Source organism: Urtica dioica, chromosome 1 (assembly GCF_054948205.1).
Source record: "Urtica dioica subsp. dioica isolate 48M chromosome 1, U.dioica_male_clone48M_v1_H2, whole genome shotgun sequence".
In the NCBI taxonomy this organism is placed as follows: domain Eukaryota; kingdom Viridiplantae; phylum Streptophyta; class Magnoliopsida; order Rosales; family Urticaceae; genus Urtica; species Urtica dioica.
In genome coordinates, this window is record NC_142756.1 from 52,035,337 (window position 1) to 52,055,509 (window position 20,173).

Consider the following 20,173-nt stretch of genomic DNA (forward strand, 5'->3'; position numbering starts at 1 on the left):
GAAGATGAGCGCGACGGCCGCCCAGCTCGCACACGCCGATAGGCAGCGAGTCACGAAGGGATGGCCGAGAATCGCACCCGCCGGATGAAACTGGTCTTGCCAGCGTCCGCGGGAAACTTCGCCGCCAAATGCGGCAGTAAGCCGTGCAAACCGGTTACGCTAGACATAGTAAGCCGAGTTCGTAAGACACGCATTGTTCAAATTGCGTAAATCGATTACACTAAGCATAGCAAGTCGAGAAAATAAGGCGCATAACAAATAAAAAGGCTTCAATCAAAGCAGGGCAATGTTGCACAATCAACCCAACAAGAAAAGCACGAAAGTACGATACATGTCAAACATAACAAAAATCCGGAAGGAAGCGTAAAGCAAGCGCTAAACAAGTGCGTAGAAAAACCAAAGAAAACCTGGCTACTCTGAGCCGTAGTCGACCTGCTCTTCGTCGTCTTCGGGACGTGGGGCGCCCGGCCCGCCAACGGCTTCTCCATCAGACCGACAGTTTGACGACTGGGCGGCCTCTGCAGGGACTTCGGGAGGCAGGTCATCCTTTAGCAACTCGCCATCCCGAGGAGGAAACATGGCATCAAAGAAGGAAAACGTGATCCCACGAGACGCGTTCTCCTTCGCGGTCGCGTCTTTGACCCGCATGGCCACCTCGTAACGGGCCACCTCCAGCGAGAGGTCCCAGTCCTCCTCTACCTCCGTCTTGGATCGCACGGCGTCGTCCTTCTCCTCGGCAAGGGTCTGCACCTCCGCTCGTAAAGTATCCCTCTCCCTCTCGGCCTTGACCCGGGAGATCTCGCTCGCCGACAGTCGAGCGTGGACGATGTTCAGCTCCTCATCCCGGCTCGAGAGCGCCGCCTGGAGCTTCTTTGTCTCCCCTAAGAAGGTGTCAGCTGCCTGCTCAGCCTTCTCCCGAGACGCCTTCTCTCCCATACGGAGCAATTTCTCGGCCGCCGCCTCCTCGCGAGCTCGCTTCAGTTCCTTCTCGAGCGCTTGAAACTATTGGGCGGTGCAGACCCCCGCCAGAGTGGCAGCATGGGCGGCCGCCATGCTCTCCTTGTCCTTCTCCATGATCTGCATGCGACGCAGCAAGTCCCGGAGGATACGGTCACTCCGTTCTTGACGCGCGAGCATCTGTGGAAACAAACAATATATGTGCGATCGAAATAAGCACAATGGTTGCACATAAGACAAGCAAGCGTATCGTACCTTTCGAGCATCGCCAATCCCACTCTGGAAATGCTCAAGGTCGCTCGCCGTCAGGAGACTCCTGAAATCCCGCAGAGAGGTTTCAAGGATCCCTCGAGAGCACTGATCCCTCAGCTCCGCCGCCTCCGCTAGGAGCATCGATTCCATGCCGTCTGGCGCCGCCGACGTATGAGCGCGCTTGTGGCCGGAGGACGAGCCGGGGAGGGTCGTCGACGATGGTCGCTTGTTCGAGGAGTTCGCCTTGTTCCTCGCCCACGTTGGAAACCCCCCATGGCGAGCCTCGGCTTGTGGTTGAGCCGCGGTCACGGCTTCGACGTCGAGTGCTACCCTCGGTACTTGCGTGCGCGGTCGATGTCGCCGGGTCATGGTATCTGAAAAAGATAAAGAGACGACAGGTTAGAATGCAATACAGTGGAACGGGCGATAACGGAAAGCATGTATGTGGTTAGTACCCCCCACGTCGGGGGGAGGAGCAGACGAGCCCCCCGCCTCTGATTCGGGGTCCTCCGTAGCCTCCGCGCCGAGACCCGGGCACGGGGGACCGTCGTCACCAGGCGTGAACCACCCGGTCCTCGCCATTAAGTATGGGGATTCGAAGTGCGGTCCTTGCCGCCTTGATTCCGGGACCGCCCTGATCACCGCGTCAAGCTCTGAACCCTCGATATCGCCCACGGGTGGAAAATCAGCCGCGGGGCCGAAGAAGAGAGGCACGATCCCGAAGGCTGACTCGGACACCCATATCCAAGGGTATCTGTGCTTCGAGTTAACCTTGCTAATGATGGCGAGGCGCTTACGGTGTGACGCTAAGTAGAAGCCCGGCTTCCCGGGCACCCCTCGTACCATCATGAGGCCCTGGATGTCGTCGGCAGTGACGACCCTCTTCTTCGCCCGATAAAGCATCATGTGGCACGCCGCGACCAGTCGGTAGAAGGCCGGGGACATCTGCAAAGCGTGTACCCCCAATCGAACCAACAACTCTTGGATAACCGATTGAAAAGGCAACCTTAATCCCCCGCGAAGACTCGCCTCATGGACCGCGGCATACCCCTTTCGAGGACGGGTCGAAAGATCGTCGGGCAACGGTCTGAGGATTGACACAAACTTCGGGATGCTGTAGTATTTCCTCAGACTTACGAAGCTGGCAATGGAAATCAAGCTTGGGACGTCGACACCCGAGCAGTCGAGGTTGCCCCGTACGGCCGACTCTCCTACCGGGAAGGTTGAGGCCCGCGTTTCCTCCCGCGCAGTGGAAGAAAGTACCCTCGCCGCAGGTGCTACGCGGCGGCTCGACGAGTCACCGGAGCGTTCGGAGTCTGGGACATTGCCCGAGCGTGGGATGACCCCCTCGCGGCCGCCCACTCGAACCGGACGGCTCCCCTCGGTCTCGGCAGAGTTGCCCGAGCGCCCGACCGGCTGCCGGCCGGCCAGGTCGCCGCCGTCAGGCCGGCCCTACCTGTGGCCGGCGACGCTCCCTCCTGTGCGTGCGTCAAGCCCGAGGACCCAGCCCATCTCCTGGCTGGGTGGCTCCTCCACGCGCAGGTCCGGCCCAGGCGACCTCCGGCCTCCGGCGCGCGCGTCAGGCCCGTCGGCCCGGCCCAGCTCGCGGCTGGCCAGGCCCTCCTCGCGCGCACGCAGCCCAGCGGCCCCGTCCGGCCCCCAGCCGGTTGGGCCTTCCTCGCGCGCACCGGCCCAGCCCGGCTCCTGGCCGGCTGCGTTCTCCTCGCCCAGGCCCGGCCCAATGGGGCCTAGGGTTTGCCCAAGGGCTAGGCAGGCAGCCGCCCCCTGGCCGGCGCCACCTGGCCGGGCCGCCTCCTGCCCGGCGTCGGCCCCTCCCTGGGCGGTGTCACCCGGCGCCGAAGACCCTCCAGCGGCGCGCGCCATCGCAGGCGCGACCAGGCCCCGGGGGCTGTCCTCCCGCGCGTGACCTGCAGGCCACCCGACGGCCGCCACCGGCCGAGCAGAGGCCTCCCCCGCGTCAGGATCGACCCAGGCGACGTCGAGGTCGGCCGGCGCGCCCCTCTCGGCGCCGGCTTCGCCGCGCGCGGCCACCCCGGGTTCGCTCGCGCCGCCCCTGGTCGGGGCGTCCCCCCCGATGTCGCCCTCCTCCGGCGCGTCTCCTCCAACGCCGGCCGCTCCAGGCGCGGCCGTCTCCGGCACACGCGCGTCGCCCAGGCCACCAGCAGGCAGAGGGGCATCGTTCCCCGGCCTGGGCGGGTCCTCCCCGACGTCTCCAGCGCCGCCGGCGCCGCCCCGAGCCTAGGCGCCTCCTCCGGCGCGCGCGCTGTCCCCGGCATCCCCCTGCCGGCGCTGGCCGTCTCCGGCACGCGCGCCCTCTCCCTCGTCAGCCAGCCATGCCTCCACCAATGAGAGATCCTCTCTGGTCATCTCGATAGCGTTGATCGAATGTGACGAATACCGTGTATCGGGGATCGTTGGTAGGGGCGAAAACTGAGCCCAAAAAACATCCAAGTCCACGTGGTTGTCCTCAAACAAATCATGCAAGTCGCCTTCAATGGTCCCACACCCCGATAGGTGGTCAATGGGGTCCATGGGCGCGAATAACGAGGCAAGCGTGATCGACAAAACAAATAAAAATAATATTAAAAGACGTCGGAACATACCTCTTGGCGACGAGCTTCTCCGATGGGCCAACGTTAGACTTTGAGTTTACCACGCGATTTAGAATCGATGATAAACTCGGGGGGCTAATGTTACCGGTCCGTCTCGGCCCGGTAGATCGACGATAGCCACGCTGGCGGCCGTCCTGAGACTCCCCTGCGTTCGGCCGACTCAGAGCCGGCGCCCGTCCAAGGACGACTCAGAGCCGGCGCTCGTCCAAGGGCGCCTCAGAGCCGGCGCTCGTCCAAGGCCGCCTCAGAGCGGCGCTCGTCCAAGGCCACCTCAGAGCCGGCGCTCGTCCAAGGGCGCCTCAGAGCCGGCGCTCGTCCAAGGCCGGCTCAGAGCCGGCGCTCGTCCAAGGCCGCCTCAGAGCCGGCGCTCGTCCAAGGCCGCCTCAGAGCCGGCGCTCGTCCAAGGCCGCCTCAGAGCCGGCGCTCGTCCAAGGCCGCCTCAGAGCCGGCGCTCGTCCAAGGCCGGCTCAGAGCCGGCGCTCGTCCAAGGCCGCCTCAGAGCCGGCGTTCCTCCATGGCCGGCTCAGAGCCGGCCCTCAGCCAAGGAACCCTCAAAACGTTCCTTGGTCGCCTATAAATACCGGGGTCCCTCCCCTGGTCCAGGTAATCCATTCTTGAGTACTGAAACGCTGTAGAACTCATACCTCGCTCATTTCTCTCAAGTCTCGGCCTCTAAACACCAAAACCTCCTATATCCACCTCAATCCTACTAATGTTGAGCGTCGGAGAGGTAAACAGAGGCAACCCCTCTGTTTCCCCTTTGTAGTTCACACCTTTTCTTCTCGCTTTCCAGGTTCCTGGACGAGATAGACAACACCTACAGCTAAGGGACGGCTTGGGAGACCAAGCCCGACACGCTCGAGTCAAGACGAGACCACTTGGTCCGGCCTTGGGTCTGACCGTCTGTGACTCCTAAATCGTTGTCCGAAAAACTGCGACAACACGGAGTCGACACGAGGACTTGTCACCCAATTCGTGGACTCGGGACTCGACTTGAGGAGTGAATTCAACTCGAGGAGTTATGCGTAGAGTCGGCACGAGGACTTGTCAGCCAATTCGTGGACTCGGGACTCAACTCGAGGAGCGGACTCAACTCGAGGAGTTATGCGTAGAGTCGACACGAGGACTTGTCAACCAATTTGTGGACTCGGGACCCGAGTCGAGGAGTGGACTCAACTCGAGGAGTTATGCGTAGAGTCGACACAAAGACTTGTCAGCCAACTCGTGTATGGAGATTGTTTCTCTTCGGGACCTCCGGCCTAACCATCGGCCCCTTGAGACTTCGTTATACTTTTGTTTTTTGTTTTTAAGGGTTTCATTGAGTATTGTTCCCCATTAGCCCCCTGAGTTTCTTCTGTTTGTGAGACGAAGACCAGGAAACTCTCTTGTACGAGATATACAATAGTACGTCACAATGGGTAGAACAACTTTTTATTGTAATGAGAAGGTTTTTAAAGCTTGCCTTGGCACTTGGCCTTTTCAGGAAAAAGAAAATAACATGTTTGAAATAAAACGATCATAGAGTCGAGTAAGTCAAGGCATGAATTTAATGGCGAAAGCTATGTCGGTCGTGGCCACAATTGGTGGGAGCTTGTTCTTTAGTTGATGAACAGTGCTCACTGTCTCATTGTTATCATGCTTGAGGTTTCGGAGTCGTTGCCTATCCTGGGGATTCCTGTAGAGATGATGATGTTTTCTTTCCTTTGATGAGTCAGGCGCTCAGCTGGGGTTGTCACCTCGCTAGCACATGCGACGAAATCTTTGCGATTCCCGCCTCGAATCAGGGAATCAATTTGCCTCCTAAGCTAGTAGCATTCGGTCGTCACGTGTCTGTGGCCTTGGTGATATTTGCATTGTTTGCTCATTTCCCGCATTGCGGGGTAACTCTTCATTGGAGGCGGAGATCCTAGCTTCTCTTTGTGTAAGCTCAAGATCTAGTCGGGTGTCTTGTGAGAGGGACGAAGGATTTCTTCCGGGTCAGAGAAGGATGGTCATTAGGGACCTGACCATTTCTGCGCCTTTTAATTCGCGACTTGGGGCCGACGGCCGGGCCACGGGTGTGGCAACGTGCTTCTTGTTGGGTGCTCGATTAACAACGTCGGGTGGTTGGTGTCCCTGTTGTCAATGGTGCCCACAAGAAGAGTTGTAATCTTTATTTTGCACATTTGATGTAATAAAGTCTCATGAAGACTCTTGCTTGTAATTGCCTATTCATTCATTAATAAAGTTGAAACGTTCATTCATTCTTTCTTTGTTTGAAGCTTTATGATAAAACCTTAGTCTTTTAGTCCATAAACAAACTTAACAACTTACGAAGAGACAAATGTAGATTTGCATGAACAAACTCTTCGTAGTTTGCTTAAAACGATATATTCGCAATCTTAGGGTCAAAGGACTATTGACCTCAGTATGATTGTTAGAAGAATCTATGATGTCTGGTTATGAGGCATTGAGAGTTGGAGACTCTATAGTTCTTCTAGGTATCTTCCGAAGGTACTGAATTGACCAGTGCACTTCTAGAGACAAGATAAGAACAAACCATTTAACCTCTTATGTCTCGAAGTCACTATGTATGAATTGCATCATGCTTACCTTAATCCTGAAATGAGACATGCCATTTCACACCTTAGTATTCTCATTTGAGAAAGTCAGAGTTCGGACTCACTATGTGATTCCGAGCAGGGCCTATTGGTGAAGTACTAAGTTGTGAGTATGTCATGAGTAACTTTGTGAAGTTCTCATAGATATGGAATTCATGTACAAGATTGCTGAAATGCAATGTATGTCACCTCATGCTTTGTTCCTTGGAGTGTGAATAAATGAACTGGCCAGTGTCCAAATTGAGTCCTGACTCTTTTGGATGAAACAACGTGACTTGTTAGCTCCTCGTCAATACATTGTTTCTAACTTATTCACAAGCGACAAAGGAGTTGAGGAAATAACAGCTAGAAGGGTAAAATGGTAATTTAGTAAATCCCGACTAGCTGATGACATTCATGAAGGGTAAACATAGATAATATTCAGTGGATCCGCTCATCATAATTAGGTCGAATTCTTGAGTAGAAAACAAATTCATTTGAACCGAGAGATTTTCAGTGTCAGCTCTTTAGTGGAGTCAGTTGGCATTAAGCTAAACTTGGAAAAGGTTTGTGAACTTTTGAGTCCAAGTGTTTAGCTCAAGCTTTGTTCATTTGGGTCCATGAGGTCACTGTCACGAATCACATTGATAGGAATAGTTAAACTGGAAGCTAAGTCAAAACAAGAACGAAAATAGTTAAAAGGGTATTTTTGTCTTTTGAGACAAAGGATGAAATGAATCTCAATAAATTTTTTGACAAGTTCATTTGATGTCTTAATGTCACTCGGCCATGACTTGATCATTGGGCCTCGTGAATTAATTTCATTTCATAAGAGTTTTATTGAAAATTCTTAATGGGCCTTTTTCATGTTCTCATGAATAAATGAAGAAGCTTCTAGAAGCTCCTTCTAGAGACATGTTGGGCGCCTACCCTATAGAGAAATAGGAGAGTTTATTTTGTGCATAAATGTATTTAGATACTTGCCAAAAGAAAAAGAGGAAACAAATTTGCATATGCATGCATAAGGGAATCGGCCATGTTGAGAGAAAAGGCAAGCCTTGAACAAAATAGGAAACAAATCAAGGCTTCTAGAAGCCTTGTGTTGGCCGAGTGTCTCAAAGGGAAAAAGAGAAAATTGGCTTATGAATATGTGATATTCTATAGAAGAGGAAACTACCTTATTGAAGGTGAGACCTCTCCTATAAATAGGAGCCTCATTTCCTCACATTTAATTCATCCAAGTTTAAGAGATTTGAGAGACTCTCTCTCTAGAACTTGTGGCCGAAAATCCTCTCTCTCTCTCTCTAGTTTATTTTCGATTTTTCTTGTCTTGGCACCTAGGTCCTCACTCGACCTAGTGTTTAGCTCTGCGACTTCAAGACTTGTTCTTAAGTCGTAGTGTTTAAAAGTGCCCACTCACTAATTCCTTTATTTCGAGTGATTTAGTGATAGAAACTTTCGTGGTTGCTCGAGGTACCGAGGAAAGACAGAGGGACGTGCTGCGAGGGGAGACGAGCGTTGCAAACTTTCCAAAAGCTTTTTCAAAGTTCAAGCTTCAAGAAAGGTTAGTAAACTCTTAGCTCATATTGATTTTTAATTACATGTACTTGCTTCTTTGTCTAGGTTAGTAAAAACTGTTTTTACTTGAAAAGAAATTTTTTAAAATTCCGCCGCTTCCCGAAGCGTTTAATCTTTTTCTTAAACCCTAGATCAATTCCAACAGTCCCAAGATGACTTCTCTTGCGATCTCGCGTCGAGCGTTGAGTTTTTCTATCAAGTCATTCCCATGAGATTTCCTTCGGGAATTGAGGCTCAAGTCTCCGTAGGCCGTTCCTATCACCCTTGGCAAGGGTATGTCATTCGAGCAATGTCCTAGACGGACGCCGTGACCATCGATGTCATCTTCTTTCCAGGGGTTTTGTACGCAGACGGTGAGCTTGGAACGCCCCTTTCGGGACCTTCTTTGATGCCTTTACGTGGTCACCCGAGGGTGTCCCCTTGAGGTTGCATGTGTGCATTCACTTGACGATTGACGTCTTGATGCGGTTGCCGGAGGGTGTCCCCTTGAAGGCGTGCGTGCGCGTTCACTTTCTTGAATAGTGTGGTCGAGGTTAGTCTCATTGGTTTTGATTTTTCCATGTAGTTGGGGTCCATCTCATCGTGGTTGATGTCATCCTCGATGCCATAGCCGAGGAGGTCGGCGATGAGTGCGCCATTCACCCCTGTCCGTTCGAGGAGTTCATAGAGTGTTCAGGCCGTGTCTTCACGGAGAGCATCATCGGCGTCGCCGGCCGGTTCCTGGACGGCTGGTTCGAGGGACAGGCTATCGTTGTCACGAGGCCCTCGATCCCCAATCTGGCGTGCCAAGCTTCCCAAGGCGTATCTCGAGCTAGTCGCTCGGTCGGACGGGGAGGTGACGAGCAATTGACTCATCTGTCTAGAGTTTTGCCGTCGAAGGTAGAAGAAGAGTAGTAGAAGAAATGTGTCACCAAGGTCAAGAGATCCCCTCCTTCTAGCGCCAAAATGTTGTCGCTCGTTTTCAGACAACTATTTAGGAGCCCAAACCGGTCAGCCCAAGGCCAGACTAAGTGGTCTCACTTCGGCTTGAGCGTGTCGGACTTGGTATCCCAAGTTGTCCCATAGTTGTCGGTGATGCGTGCCTCGTCCGTCGTCGGTCCTGTGAGAGAAGGAAACGATGAACTACAAAGGGGAAACAGATGGGGTGACTCTATTTACCTCTCCGACGCTCAAGATTAGTAGGATTGAGGTGGAATATAGAGGGTTTAGTGTTTAGAGGGCCGAAGCTTGAGAGAAACGAGTGAAGTACGAGTTCAGCAACGTTTCAGTACTCAATTTCGGATAACCTGACTCGAGGGGTCGAGCCTCGTATTTATAGGCGACCAAGGAGCGTTTGGAGGCCCCTTGGCCGAGTGACGGCCCAGGGCCGGCCAAGTGACGACCCAGGGCCGGCCATTGGCCGAGTGACGGCCCAGGGCCGGCCGAGTGACGATCCTGGGCCGGCCATCGGCCGAGTGACGACCCAGGCCCGGCCGTCGGCCGAGTGACAGCCGCGAGGGACTGGCCGGGCGGGCGGGACTGGCTGGTCGGGAAACGATCGGGCGGGACTGGCCGGCCGGGAGAAAGTCGGACGGGCATTGGCCGACCGGGAGGCGCTGTAACGGTTCTGCCCTTGTTGGTTTGGATTGGTCAGCAACACCTCGCTTCCTCGTGGTTCTTCGAATCGCGACGTGTATCACACCTTTCCCCTGTCGGTCGTCGACGGACCGACAACGGGAAGGAACTCTTCCAATAGCATTTTGGAAGTGGAGGAAGTCTATCGCAAGTAATAGGATTTTCAATCTATACCAAGTACATCCTTCATTAAGTTTTTAACAAAACAAAACGCTCATAATTATATTCACTACAATAAAATAAATGTTATTAAAAATAAGATAGTAAAAATTTATATGACCTATATTTAGTGCTATATTTAACTGAAATAAAATATATTAAAAAGTATAATCAATTTGAAATAACATATTATAACTTATAAAACACACATTATTATTATTATTATTATTATTATTATTATTATTATTATTATTATTAACGGTAAATAGGTCAATCCAGCTCAATAACCAATTTTTTTAATAACCAAGTAATATGTATTTTTTTTTTCCCTCGGTTATTGACGGGTATACTTGTTGTTATACAGTAATGAAGGCAGTATGTTCCTGGTCTGGATCATACATTGGGATCTGATTGTATCGGTACTCAGATTATTTCGTTGGAAATTTTCAGGTTATACTCAGCTTCAGAAATTATATAAACTGCTATAGATAACGAATGAAGGATTGAAGCGAGTAGTACGAGTATAGTATTCGGTGGTCAATCGTACCATTTGCCATTTATGACGTGGGTTGGGTTGTTTTGAAGGGATGTTTGGGCTACCATTTTGAGTGATAGATTGAAATAAGTTAAGCTTGTAGAGATAAGAACGTTATTTTAACTCTATATGATATCACAGTATCACCATTGCATCATATTAATCATTCCCTTGGAATTCGAAAGATCCATTAATCCTATCGAGCAATACACGCAAACATTTATTTCATTTACCAGTGGAAAGTAAACGAATCACAAATTCTTCAATGAATTATACTCGAATATGTAATTGCAACCCCATAATCCAATTACAGAAAGGAAAAAATAATAGTAATAATAAAAGCCATTAAACCCTAATTTACACACCATATATATTTTCTTTTTCTCTTCACATGTTTCCGGCCAGTTCCACAAACAATATATATCCAAATAAAACGTAAATAAGTAAATTATTCTGAACAGTTTCTTCTACATAAATGCAGATGATTTCAACTTTTCAACTTACGGTTACAGATATAAAACATTTATAGTTAATTAAAGGTTTTTTTGTCTTTTCAATATTTATTACCCCTTTTGTTTCATGCAAAGGTTGTTGGAGAAGGAGAAGGAGAAGGAGAAATGTAAGAACCCCTCTTGAGCACATCATCGGCGGCGTCCTTGATGACCCTCCACGCGGCGGTGACGTGGCGGTCCTCGGTCAACGTGGCACCCACGGCGAACCTGAGCATGTAAACTCCGCCGACAATAGTGTGCGTCATATAGGCCTTCCCACCGGAATTGATTGCTTCTAGAAGCTTCCGGTTCAGAACCTCCGTGTATCCCGGTCCGGCGACGGGGTAGGGGTTGAGAAGCCGGAAGCAGACGAGGGCGAACCGGCGCGGGACCACCACCTCAAAGCGCGGGTCGGACCGGACCATCCTCTCGAACCGCTTCGCCATCCGTACGTCGGACCGGATGTGGGACTGGAGGTTTTCGACGCCGTAGCTTTTCAGGACCATCCAGAGCCGGAGCGACCGGAAGCGGCGACCGGTCCCGACCTGCCAGTCCTTGTAGTCTACCACCGAGTTGGAATCGCTCTGCTTGTTCTTCAGATACTCCGGGTTGGTGCTCAGGGCGTTGACCAGAAGCTCGGGGCGTTTGACCCAGAGACAGCAACAGTCCAGGTAGGTGAGAAGCCACTTATGGGGGCTGAGGCTGAGAGAGTCCGCTCTCTCTATCCCGTTCAGATAGTGACGGAACTCCGGGCAGATACAGGCCGACCCTCCGTACGCCGCGTCCACGTGGAGCCACATCGAGTGCTCTCTCGCCACGTCAGCAAGCTGCTGGAGAGGATCCACCGCGGTGGTGGAGGTGGTCCCCACGGTGGCGCAGAGGTAGAGCGGGACGAGCCCCGCAGCGCGGTCGGCGCCGAGCGTCTCTCGCAGCCTGGCTGGGCAGAGCGCGAAGTCGGCGTCCAGAGAGGCCGGGACCGTGCGGACATTTTCTGCGAGGATTCCGGCGAGCTTGGCGGCCTTGGCGAAGGTGGAATGGGTCTGGTCGGAGCAGTAGACGGTGAGGCGGTGGAGCGGGGCAGCTCCGGCGTGGAGGGCGCGGTCTCTCGCGGAGATGAGGGTGACGAGAACGGCTTCGCTGGTGGTCCCCTGGATGACTCCGCCGCCTTTCCCGGCGAAGGTGAATTCCTCGGGGAGGCGGAGCATTCCGGCGAGCCAGTCCATGACGGTCATCTCGAGCTCGGTGGCGGCCGGGGAGGCCAGCCAGTTGAACCCCACGGAGTTGAGTGCGGTGCAAAGCATGTCGCCCAAAAAGGCGGCAGTGGAGACGGTGGCTGGGAAGAAGGCGAAGAATTTGGGGCTGAGCCAGTGAGTCATGCCCGGCATTATCTGAGTGTGTATGTCGTCGAAGATCATCTCCAGATTCTCCGGCTTCTGCGGCGCGGTCGCCGGCATCTGCTCCCGGAGATAGCCCGGCGAGACTTGGCTCAGCACCGGGTATGACTCGATGTTCGCGTAGTAGTCGGCAATGAAGTCAACCATCTTGTGAGCTTGCCTTCGGAACTCCTCCGGTTCCAACGGCCTGAACTCCCTGCCGCTCCTCCGCGGCGACGACGATGCCACGTACTCGTCATCGTAGCTCAATCCCAGGCTGCCCATTTTCCTTGAGCTTTGTGGCGGTCAAGGGAAATTATTAATTGATTGTTGTTGCCTTGGTATTGGGATGAATGACACGAGATTTGATGATCAGAATACAGAAGCGTGGATGGCTATTTATAGGGGAATGCTTGTATCGTATTCTAGTGTGCAATAGTTGTGAATGAAAAGGGCGGGTAGCTAGACGATGTCTTGTTCTGTATTGGTTGGTTCTAGTCTTTCTTTTTCTTCCATTATTTACTTTGACTTATTATTAACTCAAAACTAGAAAATATGCAGCTTTTTTTATATTGTATAATAATATTTATCACATCAAACATTTAATTTTATTTCTAATCTAATACTTGATTTTCAATACTGAAAAATATATTCTGTATCTTTCTGTTATTTTATAAAATTTAATAACTTTATATTTATAATACTACAATACATATATATTTATTTTGTATATATTGTATCTAATAATATTTTATATTTTTATCTTAATGGATTGGATAATTTCCATTTTTTCTTATCTTACTGTCAACACTTTTTTTGTTTGTAAAAGACAAACAAAAGAAACTCTTGAATATCTGCTGGACTAGTACGTAAATATATATCATTTTTACGATCGCAAGTGTTGGCGGTCCTTTTATTTACATGACTCAAAACACAAAAAAAAAAAGCATCGTGATTGGATTGTACCTTAAATCACAATTTTGTCATTTCTAATATAATATTGTTAGGGAAGAGAGACACATTTTATACTCAGCCGTGTGGTGTTATGATGTCACGCCGGTTATTGCTAATGCTCACCCTCACCATGAATTTTTATTTTTTTTTTTTTAGTAACTATGACACATTTTCTTTATCTAAGCCTCTCACTCCGATAATACACCAAAACATTACTTTATTTCAACATGTGATTTCCAGTATCAAGCTAAGATTACTACAGACAGATAAAAATAAATGAGCCACTGTAGACGACAGAAGATCGTTGACTACCGCTATATATATTAAAATATTTACTACTCGGGGATTATAATAATTTTTTTTATTTTTTATGGAAAGTTGGTCAATAGATTAAAATAAATGTATCTCCTAGAACAATAGTTACAACAATAGGTGGAACTATAAAAGCCCAAATAACGGTGGAAGTAAAATTTAGAGCATGTTTAGACAATAAATGTGTTGGGTTGTTGTTTGCTCTAGGACAAAATAAAAAGGAACAAGAGGACAAACAACCAGCGAGGCTGCGGATGTTGCCAGTGACGAGACCTAGCTTTATAGTCGGAGAGGTGGCGGAGGTGAAGAGTTTTATCACAGTGAGGCAATTTGAAAAAAAAGAGACATGTTTGAGGTTCTGATCTCTAGCTATCTTCACTCCTTGTTGAATTGCAGTGGCTTCGGCGATGTTGGAGACGAGAACTACAGATGTCTGTGCAATCTGGGAAGCGATAATTGCGCCTGTGTTGTCACGGAGAAGAACACCAATGCCGCAGCGATTTAGGCGAGCGCATAAAGCAGCATCGACATTGGTTTGGATTTTGCTGGCGTTTCGGGTGGAAACTTGTAGGGGGTCGTTGCAGCAGTAGGGGCTCGAATCTGATCCAGCGGGCGTAGCTCTTCGAAAAGTTGAGAAGTCCAATCTATAAGGAAACGAGGATCGAGACGTGGCTTTCCGTTGAGGACCTTGTTGCGGTAGGTCCACCGAGACCAAGAGAGGGCAGCAAAGAGGCTGAAAGATTCCATACTGAGGCGATCGGCAGCCGCAAGAATGAAGCCGATTCTGTCTGAAGTGAGACACAATTCGATGGCGTTGTCTTAGTCGTAACTTTGCCTTAAGTGCGAAAGCGTCGGGGCACGTCCAAATGGCATGTATAACTGTTTCGGAAGCGGAACTGCAAAAGGAGCAAACACTGTCAACAATAACTTTTCTTTTGAAGACGGTATCATTTGTGGGGAGAAATCCATGGCTGAGTTTCGAAAGGAAAATTTTAATTTTGGGAATGAGATTGAGCCTCCAAAGTATTTTCCACCAAGACACCAAAGGGTTTGTGCTAGAGGGTGTGGATAGATATTTATGGTTGTAGGCAAGTTGGTATCCACTTTTGGCTGTGTACTCTCCATCTCGTGTGTAGTGCCAATGCGATTGGTGACATCGATGTTTGGGCAGAGAATGCTAAGGATAAGGCTAGCATCATCGGGGTGGAAGACGGCATTGATTAAATCGATATCCCATTCTCCATGTCCTCGACGTAGGTCCGCAACTCGGGTATCATCGGGAAGGTAAGGAGTTTCAATAAAATTAGAAGTAGGGACTCGAGGAATCCCCTTGTCATGAAGGACTTTTATGTTTTCTCCATTCCCGACTCACCACCGTGATCCGATGAGAATAAGGCCTTGGCCCCAAAGAATACATGCCATAAAAAGGATCCGCGGCAGTGATTTTTGCCTTGGGTGAAGGGTTTGTTGGGAAAGTAGCAAGCTTGGAGAATGCGGAAGGTAAGAGAAGTAGGGTTTCGGATGAGTCGCCAAGCTTGTTTGGCAAGAAGGACCTGGTTGAAGGCTTCAAGGTCGCAAAATCATAGACCTCCGTCGGTCTTGTTCTTACAAAGAAATTGCCATTTGCATCAATGAATTTTCTTTTTTTCCTCGGTAGAACCCCACTAAATCGAGCTGAGAGACGGTGTATTTCACTTAAAAGGCTTTTTGGGAGACGGAAGCAACTCGCAACATAGCTTGGTATAGTTTGAACAATGGATTTAATGAGGACTTCCTTGCCGGCTTGGGAGAAAAGGGATGACTTCCAGCCTCTCAGCTTATTCCAAACATGTTCCTTTATATGGGCAAAAAGCGTTTTTTTTTCTCGACCGGCAAAGGCAGGGAGGCCAAGGTATTTTTCATGGCAAGGGACAACGTGAACGCAAAGAGTAGAGGCTATGGCTGTTTGGTGATCAATGGTGACTGATTTTCCAAAGCAAAGCTCGAATTTGTCAAAGTTTATTTCCTGGCCTGAAATAGCGGATCGTATGTGTTTAGGGTATCTCTGAGAGTAAGGTAATCACTGTTTGTTGTTTTGAGAAAAACAATACTATCATCGGCAAAAAGGAAGTGGGAAATTTGTGGGTTTGTGGGGCTGAATGAGAGGCCTTGAATTTTGTTGTGAGATTGGGCTTTATGGAGGAGGGAGGAAAAGCCTTCGGTGCAAAAAATGAATAAGAGAGGTGAGAGTGGTCACCTTGTCGTAGGCCTCGACTTGGAGTGATATTGCCATATATGGTGCAGTTGAGGAAGATAGAGTAGGTCACCGATGTGATGCGATTCGTGATTTTAAATATCCAACGGTCATCGTAGCCTAGACGTCGCATTATGCATGGCTTCAATGAATGACCACTCGACACGATCAAAAGCTTTGGAGAGGTCAAGCTTGAGGGCTGCCATGTGGCCGTTTCCAAACCGACTAAGTCTCATCGTGTGTAATGCCTCAAATCTGATGACTGCATTGTCAAATATTTTACGGCCTTGGACGAAGGCTGATTGAGTTTCGGAGATGGTGGAGGCCACGGTTGGTTCGAGTCAATTGGCTATGCAAGAGGATATGATTTTGTAGATCACCGAACAAAGGCTAATTATGGGTCGAAGATTTTTCATTCGTGTAGGTTTGGATGTCTTAGGGATGAGGCTGATGAGGGTGTGGTTTATATTCTTGGCTGACCAATTATCATTTAGGACACATAGGCAAACTCGAGTAAAACTGTTATCAAAAGTGTCCCAATGTTTTTGGAAAAAACTCGCTGGAAAGCCATCGATGCTGGTGCCTTATGGGGAGACAAATTGAAGAGGGTCTTACAAATTTCCTCAGGCTCGAAGGGTTGTAGGAGTATTTCATTTGTGGCTGAGGATATCTTGGTGGGGACGCAATCAAGGATGGCATAGGTTATGTGTGATGATGGGTTTGATGAGCGATAAATTGTTTGGAAATAATGGGAGATTACCTTTGAGGTGGCGTGAGGTTGGTCTTGCCATTTATCATTAGAATCGAATAGGTCGGTGATTGTGTTCTTCTTTTTACGTTGCGTGGCCTTTCTCTGGAAGAAGCGAGTGTTACGATCACCATGTTTGAGCCACATGGCTCGACTTCTTTGGCGCCAATACCTCTCTTCTTTATCAAGGAGCGTGTTGAGGAGTTTCTCCTCATGACGGAAGACATTGTAAGTGTCAGCACCGAGGTCGGTGCTTGGGGAGGCTAGCTTATCCTTCTGACTCCTTATGGAATTGCAAAAGGCACAAAATTTTCATTAACTCTATAGTTATATTTATATTCTTACATTGCTATATATCCAAATTTTCGTAAATATTAGGTAAATAGCAACGTCTATGTATATACACGTATAAATTGACGTAAATATCTCACTTTTTCTGTTTCAATGAAATGGCAAACAAGGAATGTCACATTATCTTTGTGACTATTTACTTAAAATTTACGAAACGTTGATTATATAGTAATATCAAACGTTTTAGTTGGTTAGTTATTTAATTTTTTATTATAATAATTGTTTTTGCTGGCCAAATATATACGCATTATGTCGTTTTTTTATATGAGGATACGTGGAGTGAACAGTTTACACGGAACTCTGGAATAAACATATAATGGTTTTACATATAAAGCAAAAGTCAAACTTTTTATAAGTGTATGGACAAAGACTAAACAGGTCTCTTTACACACTTCAGAGATTATTGACGACTGCAAAGATCAGAACAACAACCATATAAGCTTAAAATTTAATGCATTCTATTAATTTAGCCCTATTTATTCTTTTTCCATTTTTGAACTGTTGGATATAGGTGGGTTGGCCGATAGAAACATTATTGCAATTGAGTCTATCACTAATTTACTATTCGTGTGTATACTATATAAACCTAGCGCCATCTGTACGTATATACGGAATACTTGGATCCAGTGCTGTCAAACGATATATATGCGTCTGTTTAATTTACTCATTAAAATGTTTCCAAATTATAACTAAGATAGATCCAAGTTGGTTAAAATCATCTCTATCTGTAGAATGCCTCGTCATTAATTTGAAGATCTAATTAATTAATGACTTTCCGCTTAACACATTTGACAGATCCACATATACGTATGATGCAGCCTTTGATGCTAATTCTTTGTCAGTAATGAGTTTGAGTGACTAAATAATTACACATAGTTATTTACCGGGATCATCAGAATGTAGTTATTTACGTTATTTACGTGGATTCATTTTGTTTCCGTAATATACAGCAGAATGGAGAACTAGTGCTAGGGAAATGTCATGGAGATTACACGACAGAATTGTTCTATTATAAAATGGTTAACCCACGTCGTGACGAAGTATGTTTTCATCGTGACGTTTTGATTTACAAATTTATCGAGACGAGTTTTTTTTTTACCTTCACGACGGGATGACATCAATGTATGTTCCACGATGTTAATGTAGTGTATATACGACGTATAAAAACCATTGTGGTTAGGTTATTAATTAATAAATTATAAAAAAAAAACTCCATCGTGTCCGATATTTTTACCGTCGCAGCTGGATTCTGTTTCATGGGTTTGATTTTTCTTAAAAATTTTTTTTTCCTATTTTTACTGCAATAATGTGCGCATTTTGTGGTTTTCACATACCTGCAAATATTCATTAATCTACATATCCAAATCCATTCCATCATTCAATGTTCATATTCATATCCAAATCCAACATACACAAAAATAAGGACTAAAACTACATATCCATCAACAAAAATTGGACTAAATAATGTATTATGTCCTAAATTTTTACCTTCATTCAACTACGAGAACTATACTATATTCATCATAAAAAATAGGACTAAGTTTTATGTCCACAACAAAAATAGGACCAAAAAATTACGTCCATTAATATTCAATATATAAAAACCACCAATTGGCTTCTAAAGAGTCTCCAAAATCAACAGATAAAATAACATGATTCACTCATTCTTCTCTAACACTATCAATTTGTGTATAATATTTTTTTATTGAAGCTTTTGAATACCTTCATCGACGATATTACGCATGTAACACTAAGTATAATATCCGCACTCCGTATTTCCGGGTTGTTTTGGATGTCCTTTCGACACGGTAAGTTCTCCATTTTCTTTAGTGGCCACATGCTCAAGCTTGAAACTAATGCAAACCCTATGAAACTCAACAAAAAAAAATCATATAACTTCATCATTTTTATACTTATTAATTATCTTTATAACTAATTTAAATAGTTTACCTTGCGAGTACATCTTTTAAGTCGGTAGAAGGCTTTTTATGCATCTTTAATGAATTGAAGAAGATACCACTACAAATCCAAGGTTCGAAAACTACAAGCATCCAATGCCCTTCGAGATTGTACGAAATGAGTACTCTTTGTCCTCGCACGCACTTTTTTTTTTGGACTTATCGATGTTGTTGCTCCGTGTGTCGGTCGGACGAAAGAACTCATGCTTGGAGGCACAAAATGGAATTCGTGCGTCCTTTTGGATTGCTCCCTTCGGTTTTTAGTAAGCTTAGAACTAAAACTTTAAATTAAGCATTATGGCTATTATAAGCAATATACATAATAGTAAAATAAAAAATAAAAAAAAAAACTTAACATAAATGTTACCTCATGTAGACGGTTACACATGGAAGACTTATTTATTCACAATAAAAATTTTTGATATGTCTTCGAAATTTAATGAGACATCGATCGTGGAAAGAGTCTTGCAAACTATGACATCGATTACACTCTTGAATTTTATCATAGATCGGTTGGCGTATTTTGGACTAGGAATCGAAATTGTAAAATGATGAGAGCGTGCGCAATTTTTTGCTTTGATCTTCCTGAGCCCTGATAGCACTTTTAAACTTTGGGAGTTCTATATGATCCGGACCACGAATTTCTTTGACCGTATCAAAGTTTAACAACTTTTTATGTTATGTTACAAAACCCCCGATCCCATCTTCAATGGATTTTACTTCATATGTGAGAAACGGTAAAGGATTTTTCTTTTAAAAAGGCACATCAATGCTAAAATGGTTAAAGTCGAGTGACCAAAAATATAATTAATTTTTAAAAAATTGATAATAAAAACTATTGCATTGATGGTTTGGCCTCTTTATTGTTTTGCAACTTTTTTGCCTCTGATTTTTAACAAATTCTAGACATTTATTGTCATGTTGACTAATTTGGAGCCATCATTCCACAACCTTTTGAATTGACTGAAATGGTCCCATGTAAGAAGTTATGAGGTATCCGGTTAAAAACAGTTATGAAAATTGCATGCTGTTCATTTTTTTTTCTTTTGTCTTTTCTTTTCTATATTAATCTTAAGAGTAACGCGTGTAAAAAATTGATTGTATTTTTTTTTGAATTACGAGAACTGCATTTTTTTATATTTATAGATTTTTTTTACAAAGTAATTATTTACTGTTTTATTCTATTTATAGATTATTCTATAGATTGTTTGCAATTCAAAAAAAGTTCCATGTTTGAAAAGATTTAAAACACCCACCATTCTAAAAATATTATACTGTTCAAACACTATTGTTGTAGTTTTCTCATATTAATCTGTTATTATAAATGTTAATTTAAATTATTCTATAATATTTAACCACTAACAAGCAAGTCAACATAGCTAAATTAGTTTTCGGATGCGCGTTTTAGTACCAGTCGAGTTTGGCTTGTTAATCTTAATTTCTTAA

At 46.6% G+C, this 20,173-nt stretch overlaps 1 protein-coding gene across 1 annotated transcript; it reads right to left on the minus strand.

Annotated features, from left to right (window-relative positions):
* Positions 1–10,483: 10,483 nt before the first annotated feature.
* On the minus strand, positions 10,484–12,556 carry LOC149408073 (tryptophan decarboxylase TDC2-like). The gene has a single exon (XM_089616205.1). The coding sequence runs from the start codon at positions 12,454–12,456 to the stop codon at positions 10,885–10,887; it is 1,572 nt and encodes a 523-aa protein (XP_089472331.1). The 5' UTR covers positions 12,457–12,556; the 3' UTR covers positions 10,484–10,884.
* Between the last annotated feature and the right edge of the window lie 7,617 nt (positions 12,557–20,173).